General features: G+C 41.2%; 1 protein-coding gene across 1 annotated transcript in view; it reads left to right on the top strand.

Annotated features, from left to right (window-relative positions):
• The window catches only part of Gnl2 (guanine nucleotide binding protein-like 2 (nucleolar)), a 32,385-nt gene that overhangs the window by 3,900 nt on the left and 15,790 nt on the right, over positions 1-12,695 (top strand). Inside the window, exons 4-8 of the mRNA XM_013016758.1 lie at positions 1,419-1,558; positions 4,060-4,244; positions 8,326-8,392; positions 10,728-10,886; positions 11,651-11,764. Of these exons, the coding sequence (XP_012872212.1) occupies positions 1,419-1,558; positions 4,060-4,244; positions 8,326-8,392; positions 10,728-10,886; positions 11,651-11,764 (665 nt within the window). The remainder of the gene's footprint in view (positions 1-1,418; positions 1,559-4,059; positions 4,245-8,325; positions 8,393-10,727; positions 10,887-11,650; positions 11,765-12,695) is intronic.

The following is a 12,695-nucleotide window of genomic DNA, read 5'->3' as shown; positions in this document are numbered from 1 at the left end:
GCAAAAAGAAAAAAGCCGGAAGTGGCGCTGTGGCTCAAGTGGTAGAACACTAGCCTTGAGCTGAAGAGCTGAGGGACAGCGCTCAGACCCAGAGTTCAGGCCCCACAACCAACCCCCCCCCCCAAAAAAAAAAGTCTATAACATGGTATAGAGGGGCATTCAGCATAGCTAATAAGTACCAAAACTTCAGATCCATAGAGCCTAAATTTGGGTTTGGTGGTGGTGGTGGTCATCATGGGCCTGAACTCTGGGCCTGTACACAGTCTCTCAGCTCTTCAGCTCAAGGCGGGCGCTCTATGACTTGAGCCATAGCGCCACTTCTGGCATTTTCAATTTATGTGGTGCTGAGGAATCAAACCCAGGGCTTCATGCATGCAAGGCAAGCACTCTATCACTGAGCCACCTTCCCAGCTTCATAGAGCCTGAATTTGAAATCGAGTTCTGCCAACTATGTGATTGTTTATTAAGTCTATCCATCAGTCTTTGTAATCTCTAAAAGAGTAGTAGTACCATCATGAGATCGCATTTTGAGGCCAGCCTGAGCAAGAGGTTTAGCAAGACCTCATCTCAAGTCTGGTATGTAAGTATGTCTATAATCCAAGATATGTGTAGGCATAGATTGGAGGCAATCAGCCTGAGCTTGGCCCAGGCAAAAACGAGATTTTTATCTGAAAAATAACTAAAGCCAGATGGCCTCGCTCCAGTGGTAGAGCACCTGTCTACTTAAGCAAGCATGAAACCCTAAGTTCAAAACCCCAGTAACACAAAAAGGAAGAATAGTATCATCTCACAGGACTGTTGTGTCAGTTAATTAAATATGTGAAAAAAGCTAGCAAATAGTATTGTGTAAATGTCATCAGCCCCGATGTTTACATTTGTGCTGCACTGCTGTTTAATTGAGTACTTCCTTCTGGATTTTTTTAGTTATAAGGGGTTCACCACATAGTGTTTCAGAGCTTTGTTCTGTTTTCTTTACAATAAATTTAGTGGTTCATAGATTCTTCAGTCCCTCATAGTCCTAAAAATTACAACTGTGAGGAGTTTCTGAGTGTCAGGGCTCCTATCTATACAAACCAATCAGCTATGATTGGCTCCAGATTTCTTTGCCAAAACTAACAAGAATCAGGACATTTGTCAGATCTTAATTTCCATTCAGTGATTTTTTTTTTTTTCAGTTTCATCTAGTCAGGAAATGGGCTTGGAAAACTATCAATACTTGTGTGTGTTGAGGTTGGTGGATGTGCACTCATTGTGATTGAGTGCTGGGGAGGTTGTTAGATTTTTTTTTCCCCCTCATTTTTGAGAACAGCTACACGGAACGATATATAATTGATTGGGTGGATGAGGGTCAGGTAGAATGGATGCAGAGGTGAATGAATCCAAGCTATTAAGTAGCAATGTTTTTACTTATAAAACAGGAAACACACGTGTGATTAAGCAGTCATCATTACAAAAGTTTCAAGAGGAAATGGATAAAGTTATGAAGGATCCATATAAAGTTGTCATGAAGCAAAGCAAGTTACCAATGTCTCTTCTCCATGATCGGATCCAGCCTCATGTAAGATGTAGGATATCCTGGTGATGGAATTGAATTGCATAGACAAACTTCCTGGAGATACCTCTGTAACTTTTTGGCTTTTTCTTCTGAGACTTTTCTCTTTTCACCATTGGTAGGATCTCAGTTTTAGTAAGAATTGAGTTTTGCCATACAGCTACAGTGGCATACTGGATTGAAATTCAGAGTTTGGAATGGGACCTTGCTCAGTCTCTTTCAGTACCCTTAGTTAGGTTTCTCCACGTGAGCATTAACTTTCCTGCTGTAAAGACAACTTGGCTTCCTGTGTGGATACAGATGAAACTTCTGTAAAGCATTTGGGCCACAGTAAACACATAGCATCCTTCCTCATAAAGACTAAGTTGACAGTAAACTGGTAGTAATTTTAGTTTCTTCCTTGCAGTACTGGGAATTGAACACTGGGTCTTGTACATGTTTGGCAAGTGAACTACATCCCCAGCCCTTTTTTTATGTTGGTAGGCAGACTTGTTTTAAGTGGTAATTCCATCAGACTACAGAGAGATGTAGCATTAGGATTGAAATGGAAGGAGTCCTTTGGTGTTTTGTTCTTCCCTGGCTTTGATGAGATCCTTGGAGATTCTTTTCAGCTGAAGGAAAGGAAGGGTACTGTTCAGACAGTTGTTGATTGCTGAAGTTTGAAGTACAATGAGAACTGGATCTGGATGGAGTAGAATGAGCTTCGAATAGAACAAAGAAATCGCCTAATGTTTCTCTGCACATTTTTACTTGCATTGAATAATAATTCCCAGAAATGTAGCCAGTACATAAGCTTCAGTTCCAGTATAAGGAGGAGAGGAAAACATTGACATGCATACACGGATTAAACAGTTCAAAGAAAAGTGTTTACTTGGAGAACAAAATAAAAGCCAGGGCCTGGTTATTGCCTCAGGTTTTGTCAATTATGTTTTGTTTTATGATGGACTAGAAGAATGGCACCTATTAGTGGAGTGACTGTTTTCTTTCAAGGAAACACATGAGTGTAATTCATGAACCACAGACAAGTTGCTCATTTCCCTTGTTCTCTTTGTCATTTCTCCCTAAAGCCATCTTCTAACCAACTATTGAATCCTGTTTCTGGGAAGAACAGAGAGGTTCTATTATGGATTTATTGTTTTGTTCCAGTTATTTGGTGCTCCTAAAATCTAGTGCTTAAATAGCTGATAGGTAGAATGGAGGGCCTGTATTTACCACAGTCATCTTATAATTTGTTGCAATGAAAGTTTCAAATAATTGATGGATTTTCTGCTTTGGCCTCAAAAGCTTACTTGTTTTAGTGTGATATTAGGAGATCTAACTACAAGATGATTCTGAACAGGAGAGTCAAATCAGATATGCTTTAACTTTTACACATTTAGCTCTTTGTGTATTAGAATTATGTAGCAGTATGGTAAAAGTAGTGTAACTTGATTTACATTTGAACATTAATTAGTTTCAGCATATACACAAAATTAAATATACTGTATTTCATAGGTATAAGATTTTTAAGGATAAATTTGATTGTACTTGACTTTAGAACCTAGTTCCCATGGAAAATGTTAGTCTTTGTTTGAGGATGTTCCCTTACTTGGAAGCTAGCAAGGAAAACCAAAGGAAGAACAAAACCAAAGGAAGAGCCTTAGAAGTCAAAGGGAGATGAATTAAAAGCTCGAAGCTTTGAGGCTCAATCCTACCCCAAGTTTTGTAACAGTCTACTTACCAGGGAGCTTGTACTGAGGGAGAGTGATTCTTTTTTTTTTTAAATGAGATTCTCTGCCGCTTCTTAACAATCTGTTACGTGATAGATGCTAACTCAAACTTTGACTTTTATCCTGCTTCAAGAATTCCTATGCCTGTAATTCCTTTACAGGCACATCAAGTTCTAGTTACTATCAAGTTTCTTTTATCACATCTAACCTATTCTTTTGGACTTCACTAGATGTCTTTCATCTAAAGTCTTTCCATGTGCATTTAATAAAAATGTAACCTAAATTAGGGAAAATGTTATCTGAAACTAAAATGCATCTTAAAAAACAAGCAATTCCTTTTAGCCATGAAAGAAATGGACTTCCAAGAAAAAGTTGGCATTTACAGTTGGTTTAAAAAAAACATAAATTTGAGTATGATTGTCCTTGACAAAATCTGTGAATTTGGCGAATTTTATGTACTTACATGAAAGCTCAAAAAAATAAGTTAATTTTCATCATTGTAGCCTTAATTGCATTTGACTAAAATTTATGATAAATGAAATAAAACAGTTTTTGGCAAATACCATACAACTTTTCATATTTTCTTTATTTGTATTAGTTTTGCATTTCTCCCAGAAAACTTATAATGCTTCAGAATAGAAGAACAAGTGTGTTATTTAAATAGACATATCTAATTTGCAGCCAGACTGCAATCCATGTTCTTAAACAGATTTTAATGGGGGTAGAGCAGGTGGTTTTATTAACATTCTTTTTTTCTCTGTGCTTTCCTTAGTTTTATCTGTAATTCTTTCCCTTTAGAACTCAAAGGTGCACATTCTTGATACTGAAAGTTTTGAAACTACATTTGGACCCAAGTCACAGAGAAAGCGGCCAAATTTATTTGCAAGTGATATGCAGTCTCTTATAGAAAACGCTGAAATGTCCACAGAGAGCTATGACCAGGGCAAAGATCGCGATTTGGTAACTGAGGACACTGGTGTGAGGTATGCTTTTGAAGTTTGTTTGGTCTCATCATTTCTTCTTCAGCTTCTTTTCGCTGCTACTCTGTTACTTGAGCCATGTCTCCAGCCCAGTTTTTTTGCTGGCTAATGGGAGATGGAGACTCTTGTTCTTAGGCTGGCTTCAAACCATGATCTCCCAGGTCTCAGACTCCTGAGTAGTTAATATTATAGGCCAGAGCCACGGGTACCTGACTCTGCTAGATATGTTTTTACATTCATATTTTCTTTACAACTACAATACCTTAAGCCTACTTTTAACTTTTTTTTTTGGTATCAGTACTAGAGCTTGGGTACTGTGCCTAGGCTTTTTTGCTCAAGTCTGGTGACTCTACCACTTGAACCATAGCTTCATTCCTAGTTCTTTGGTGGTTAATTGGAGTTAATATTATCACAGACTTTTCTGTCTTGGTTGGCTTTGAACTGATATCCATAAGTACAAGCCACCTAAGTACCCAGGGTTATAGGCATGAGCCACTGGTTCCCAACCAAACAAGCTTTTTAATTTTATGTTTTCCTAAATTATTATGAATACATGTCAGGTGTTGTGATATGTTCCTGTAATCCCAGAACTTGAAGGTTGAGGCAAGAATGAGCCTGAATTTGAGGGCAGCCTTGTCTATATAGCAAGACCTTGGCTTATAAAAATAATTGCTTGAGGATTAGGCATGGTAGTTCAGTATTGTGATCCTAGCTACCTGGGAAACAGATTAGGATTTTTCAGTTTGACAGCAGCCAGCCCCCCCACCCCCAAAGATTTGTGAATCTCCATTTACCAGTGGTTGATCATGGTAACACATACCTGTCATTCCAAGATAAGGGAAAACACAGTGGCCATGTGTGGTGGTATGTCCCAGTGATGCAGGGAAGAGCACAAATAGAAGGATAGCAGTCCAGGTAGACTCAGGTGTAAACAGAGACCCTGTCTTGAAAATAACACAACTTTAGAATGTATAAAGATTGAATCTGGGTGCTGATGACTCATACCTTTAATCTCAGCTACAAAGGAGGCAGGGGTCGGAGGATCATAGTTGGAAGCCAGCTGGGGCAGAAAAGTCTGTGAGATTCTTATCTCTGATTAACAAAAAGCTGGAAGTGGAACTGTGGCTCAAATGGTAGACTATCAGCCTTAAGCAAAAAAAAAAAATGCTAAGGGATAGCACCCAGGCCCTGAGTTTAAGACCCAATACTGTTAACAAAAAAGAAAAGACTCATAATGTTGTGCAACCATTATTATCACTACCTATGTCTGATTCCTGTTACCCTGTAAAAGTAAAACTATCCAGAGAGAAAGTGGGGAGGGAGGGAGGGAATAACAGCTAACAGGAAAGTGGGGGCAGCAAGTGGTCAAATGATAGAGGACATGCCTCACTGGCAGAAGGCCCAGTTCTAGAAAAAGTAAAAAGTAAAACCCTAAGGTTTAGGAGAGAAGCTTGGTTGTAGAGCATATGCACAAGGCTCTGAGTTCTTTCCCCTACCCCTCAAAAAAAGAATAATTTCCATATCAGTCAACACTAATATAATGTTTAATAGGCTATTTATAGTTTTCCCCTAGGGTGAGTTATCAGTGTGACTGAATTTTCCTCACTTTTATATATTCCCCAATGATATTCTGTATGGCAAACCATGGTATCAAACGTTATGCTTGTGTTTTTTTTTGTTGTTGGTCGTGGGGCCTGGGCACTGTCCCTCAGCTCTTCAGTTCAAGACAATTGCTCTACCACTTGAATCACAGCACCACTTCCTTATGCTTGTTATTGACAGGCAGCTGTCCTGTTGCCCTATAGGGAGGGTTGACTAGCTTAGCTTCCTTGGGCAGGGCTGGAGAGATGTCTTTTAACTGAAGTTGAGGTTGTGTCCCTTTTCCAGTGGTGTGGTAATGTCACCTCATTTCTTTTGCCAGTTTACCCCAAGCTTGGGGCCTGCTAAAGATAATGCCAAACCATTTGAGGCCAACCAGAAGGAAAGAACAGGCTCATTTATTCTTAAAAGTATTTGGATTTGAAGCTGGGCACTGGTGGCTCACGCCTGTAATCCTAGCTACTCAGGAGGCTGAGATCTGAGGATCTCGGTTCAAAGCCAGCCCAGGCAGGAGAGACCGTGAGACTCCTATCTCCAATAAACCACCAGAAAACCGGAAGTGGCGCTGTAGCTCAAGTGGTAGAGCGCTCGCCTTGAGCTGAAGAGCTGAGGGACAGCGCCCAGACCCAGAGTTCAAGCCCCACGACCAACTAAAAAAAAAAAGTATTTGGATTTGGGGCTGGGAAGGTGGCTCAGTGGTAGAGTGCTTGCCTTGCATGTATGAGGCCCTGGATTCGACTCCTCAGTACCACATAAGCAGAAAAGGCCTGGAAGTGGCACTGTGGCTCAAGTGGCAGAGCGCTAACCTTGAGCTGAAGAGCTGAGGGACAGTGCCCAGGCCCAGAGTTCAGGCCCCATGATTGACAAAAAAAAAAAAAAGTATTTGGATTTTCCAGTTGGCTCTGTCATCTGTCATCTTCTAGTGATTTAAAATTTTCCCTCCTCCAAAAGATACAGGAGGTAATAGGGGAAAACAACTATTTGAAGCCAGCCCAGGCAGGAAAGTCTGAGGTTCTTTGTTTTTTGGTGGGTCATGAAATTTGAACTCAGGACCTGGGCACTGTCCCTGAGTTCTTTTTGCTCAAGGTTAGCACTTTACCACTTTGAGCCACAGGACCACTTCTAGTTTTCTGGTAGTTAAATGGAGATAAGAATCTCACAGACTTTCCTGCCTGGGCTGGCTTTGAACTGTGATCCTCAGATCTCACCCTCCTAACTAGCTAGGATTACAGGCCTGAGTCACCAGTGCCTGTCAAGTCCAAGGTTCTTTATCTCCAATTAACTACAAAAAAGAAAAGTTGGAAGTGGAACTGTGGCTTAATTGATAGTTTTAGCCTTGAGCAAAACAAGCTCAGGGACAGCACCCAGGCACTGAGTTTAAGCCCCAGAACTGGCAAAAAGGGAAAAAAAAAAAAAGGCTTTTTATTTTCCTCAGATAAATAGATTCTAAGCCTTATCAGAATAAACAGATTTAAACTTATCAGAAAAAAACTCATTTACTTCACATGGAACTGAAATGTACGTTGTAATTATGGTCCTGCTTATACCATTTCATAATTCACTGTGACACTACAGCTGTGTTTCCCCCCATTTATGTTTTTTTAATTGTGTTAGACTACATATAACTACATATGGTCGGGGCTGGGAAGTTGGCTCAGTGGTAGAGCATTTGCCTTGCATGCCTGAGGCCCTGGGTTCGATTCCTCACTACCACATAAGCAAAAAGAAAAAAGCTGGAAGTGGCGCTGTGGCTCAAGTGGTAGGGCACTAGCCTTGAGCTGAAGAGCTGAGGGACAATGCTCAGGCCCAGTTCAGGCCTCACAACTGGACCAAAAAAAAAAAAGTCTCATGGGCTGGGAAGTTGGCTCAGTGTTAAAGCGCTTGCCTTGCATGCATGAGGCCCTGGGTTCGATTCCTCAGCACCACGTAAGCAGAAAAAAAAAAAGCCGGAAGCGGCGCTGTGGCTCAAATGGTAGAGCACTAGCATTGAGCTGAAGAGCTGAGGGACAGCGCCCAAGCCCAGAGTTCAGGCCCCACGACCAGACCAAAAAAAAAAAAAAAAAACTACATATGGTCAAAATCTACCACTATAACCATTTTAAGTATACAGTTGAGTGGTTTTAAGTACAATTACACTGTTGCACAACCTTTACCAGTGTCTACCTCCAGAACTTCTCATCATCCCAAACTAAAAGTCTGCACCCATTAAATGCCAATCCCATTCCTCCCTTTCTCAGTCCTTTGTAACTACCATTCTTACTTTGTTTTGTGAGCATAACTTGTCTTGGTACCTCATACAAGTGGAAACAAAATGTGTCATTTTCTATTGGCTGTTTTACTTCGTACAGTGTATTCAAGGTTTATCTATAATTGTAATGTGTGTTAGAGTATGCCTTCTTTTTGAAGCTGGATAGTATTCTACTGTAAGCATCGTTTTCATATTGATGGTGCTTCTGTAGCTCATTTTGAATGCTTTCTTATTTAGAAATGAAGCCCAAGAAGAGATATATAAAAAGGGACAGTCCAGAAGAATATGGGGTGAGCTCTACAAGGTAAGATTCCTCCATTCTCAGTTCCTTTGGCTTTCATGATTTTTGTGAGCACCTGATTTTGATAGATTGACACCCTGTCACATGAAGTACAGGCTCTGTTACATGTTCATCCTCTTCCCTCCAGAAAGAAACCAGGATTAAGCAGCCACACATACTGCCATTATTCTAGGGGACTGTATTTACAATTACCTGCATAAGAATGGCAGCTACCTATATACACTAAATATTTTGCTGTCTAGTATTTCTTTAGATTACCATTTATTTTACTTAGAGCCTCATGAGAATTACTAAGCTATTTAGTCCTGCCCACCTTTCTTTGTAAGTAAGAGTTCATGTCTGAAAAAGTTGATACTTTGCTCAGTGCTCTCATCCTGAGTCCTGATCTGATGCTTAACTGGCTGAGATCTCTGTGAGAATAATATTGTTAGGAAGAAAGACCTTCTTCAAGTATCATGTAACTAAACAGTATAGTAATAGAGAAACTAAACTATATACATGTATGTGTATGTATATACATATATATATGTATATGTTTTTTGTGAAATACACAAAATCTATAATATTTAGTAGTTAACAAGAGCTAACCCAGTAAGTTGAGGAGTTTTTATGTTTTTGTTTTTGTTTATCATAGGGCTTGAACTCAGGACCCTAGGCACTGTCCCTGACCTTTTTTAGCTCAAGGCTAGAGCTCTACTATTTTGAGCCACAGCACCACTTCTGGTTTTCTGGTGGTTAATTGGAAATAAGAATCTCACAGAGGGGGCTGGGAAGTTGGTTCAGTGGTTAAAGCGCTTGCCTTGCATGCCTGAGGCCCTGGGTTCGATTCCTCAGCATCACATAAGCAAAAACAAAAAAGCCGGAAGTGGCACTGTGGCTCAAGTGGTAGAGCGCTAAACTTCAGCTGAAGAGTTGAGGGTCACTGCCCAGGCCCAGAGTTCAGGCCTCACGACTGGACCCCCCCCCAAAAAAAAAAAAAAAAGAATCTCACAGACTTTCCTGCCCAGGCTGGCTTTGAACCATAATCCTCAGATCTCAACCTTCTGAGTAGCTAGGATTACTAGGGTGTGAGCCATTAGTGGTTAGTTTTTGTATTTAAAATTTGGTGAGTTTGCTGGGTGCTGGTAGTTTATATCACCTCTGTAAATTTAGCTACTTTGAGGATCACTCATTGAAGCCAACCCAGACAGGAAAGTCCATGAGATTATTGTTGTTGTTGTTGGATATGGGGCCTGAACGCTTGGCCTGGGTGCTGTCCCTCAGCTCTTCAACTCAAGGCTAGCACTTTACCACTTGAGCCACAGTACCATTTTCTGCTTTTTCTGTTTATGTGGTGTGGAGGAATAAAACCTAGGGCCTCATGCATGTGAGGCAAGCATTTTACCACTGAGCCAATTTCCCAGCCCACCATGAGACTTTTATTTTCAATTAACCACCCAAAAAAGCCAGAAGTAGATCTGTGGCTCATGTGGTAGAGTGCTAGCCTTGAGCACAAAAGATCAGGGGCAGCACCCAGACCCCAAGTCTGGCACACACAAAAAGACAAGTTTTAAATATTTATAGGATGGAAAAAAAAACTGAATTCTGATAACTGGGGTTGATATTGACTATACCTACTCTCCTCACAGGCTGCAATACAGTTTGTTTTTGTTTTTTTTGTGTGTTTATTTACTTATTTATTTAGACATAGTTGGTAAGAGAACATTTCAAGATTTATTTCAAAGGTCAGATATTTAAACACACAGTTATTCAAAGCCCAGAACAGGTTAGAGTTTGGGATAAAGATGAATAGAAGGGAAAAGAAGTTTGGAGACTTAGTAGGATGACTGTATGATCTTCGGGCTGTGTTTTGTGGTGAAGGGTTACTTGTGGGCCTCAAGAATGTCACCAGATGTAGAGAGGAGACAGTGTGGTGGGTGTGTATCCAGCAATGGCAAAGGAAAGAAGTCCAAGATGGGGTTCAACCATCTTCCAGCAGTTTGGTTTGAGGAGGGATGGTCAAGGACGCAGATTAACCCTCAGAAAGAGAAGAGGGAGGAAGGGATCCATTGACTCCTGACTGTCCCCACCCGAATCATGGCTTCTAGATTTTGGCACTAGATGTAAGGTTCACTGGAAAGGAAAGCATCACATGGTTCAGGCAGAAAAAAAGTTTATTGGGGGGAGAGCAAACCCGTGAGAGATGGAGACATGCAGGGACAGGGGATAGAAGAAGAGAAAAAGAGAAAGAGCTGCTGTGCAGTTTCTAAATACTATTTGCCCAGATTCCCTTACAGGTTGTCCTTCTTGGATTTTGTATGTATTATAGCAAACTATTTCTGCCTCTTTGAATTTGCAGGTAATAGACTCTTCAGATGTTGTAGTCCAAGTTCTTGATGCTAGAGATCCAATGGGTACCCGTTCCCCTCACATTGAAGCTTACTTGAAAAAGGAAAAACCCTGGAAACACCTCATTTTTGTGCTTAACAAATGTGACCTTGTTCCAACCTGGGCAACAGTAAGTACAGAGCTAATTCAAAACAGATGATAAAAGCTACTTCTAGCTCAAGTAGACTTGAGATATGTATTAATGTATCATGGTTCCTAGAACTTCAGAAATTGAAGTGCTGTGCTTCTGAAGCGGTTTCTAGTCACTGCAGAGTTCTTAATGAAAACACAACTGCAGTGTGCTCTATTGATAAGATAGGGGCGCCCTTCTTCCTCTGATAGCATGCTGTGTTACAGGGCAGCTGCAGGACCCCTGCAGGACCAGTGATGATGTGCCCTCAGATAGGCAGCTGCTGTCCTGCAGCACACATTGTGTTCCATTGATTGCATGTAGTAGCAGTGCAGGCACTTGGGAAATATTGTTTTGCAGTATTTCTCAGACAAAAAAACAAGCGTTGTCATACTTGAAAGAATATTTCAAGGGGGTTGGGAAGGTGGCTCAGTGGTAGAGCGCTTGCCTTGCATGCATGAGGCCCTGGGTTCGATTCCTCAACACCACATAAACAGAAGAAAAAAAAAAGCCAGAAGTGGCACTGTGGCTGAAGTGGTAGAGTGCTAGCCTTGAGCTGAAGAGCTGAGGGACAGCGCCCAGACCCAGAGTTCAGGCCCTATGACTGGACCCCCCCCAAAAAAAATATTTCAAGGAATTATAAATAACATTTTTCCTTAGGTAACTATATTTGAAACACAATATAGTAATTCTAGCTCTGATTCTTCTGTATATTGTAACTAAGAAAGTACAACTTACTAGCATGTTTTGTTCTCTCCCTTTAGAAACGATGGGTTGCTGTTCTCTCCCAAGAATACCCAACACTTGCTTTCCATGCAAGTCTTACTAATCCCTTTGGCAAAGGAGCATTCATTCAGCTTCTACGGCAGTTTGGGAAGGTATGAAGACCTGGGCTGCTGCTTCTGGAGTTGTATAGCTGAGAGTTTGTATGAGAGCCACTTTTGTCACTGGTCTTGTCACCAGGTGACTTTATGTCCAACTCAGTATGTGTTCTAGTGATGTAAAAAACTCTGCCTCTGGATTATGAGGGATTATGAAGTGCTTCCTCATTATTCTTTGCCACTGTTCTAGACCAGAGTTGCTTCCTTTTCTGCCACATCCTAGACAGAATTCCACCCTCTGCCTGAGTCTGGCTGCCTTCCTCACACTTCCGGTGCCTCACTCCTGGTTTTCAGGCCTGCCAGGCTCCTTCACCCTTAGGGCCCATGCAGTTTTCATCTCTCAGCCCAGGGAGGGCTTTGCTGCCCATCCTCAAGCATGTCTTAGAACCAAATTACTGTCTTATCCTCACTGATCCATGCTCTGTAACTGTAATTTTCTATTTATTTTGATTACTTTTTTTGTGTTCTCCACTGCTGAGAAGCAAATACTTCTGACTCTTAGCTATCATTTCTAGTGTTTCTTTCCATGTTGTTAGTACATACTTATGCTCAAGATTGGTGCTCTAGGCTGGGAAGGTGGCTCAGAGGTAGAGCGCTTGCCTTGCATGCATGAGGCCCTGGATTTGATTCCTCAGTACCACATAAGCAAAAAAAAAAGTCGGAAGTGGTGCTGTGGCCAACTGGTAGAGCACTAGCCTTGAGCTGAAGAGCTGAGGGACAGCGCCCAAGCCCAGAGTTCAGGCCCCACGACTGGACCCAAAAAAAAAAAAAAGATTGGTGCTCTACCACTTGAGCTATGCCTTTACTTCCAGCTTTTTGCTAAAGATAAGAATCTAGCTGGGTGCCAGTGGCTCACGCCTGTAATCCTAGCTACTCAGGACACTGAGATCTGAGGATCTCAGTTTGAAACCAGCCCAGGCAGAAAAGG

Source organism: Dipodomys ordii, unplaced genomic scaffold, assembly GCF_000151885.1.
Source record: "Dipodomys ordii isolate 6190 unplaced genomic scaffold, Dord_2.0 Scaffold33, whole genome shotgun sequence".
In the NCBI taxonomy this organism is placed as follows: Eukaryota; Metazoa; Chordata; class Mammalia; order Rodentia; family Heteromyidae; genus Dipodomys; species Dipodomys ordii.
The sequence above is the reverse complement of the archived record's forward strand: the minus strand, read 5'-3'. Positions and strand labels throughout refer to the sequence as shown.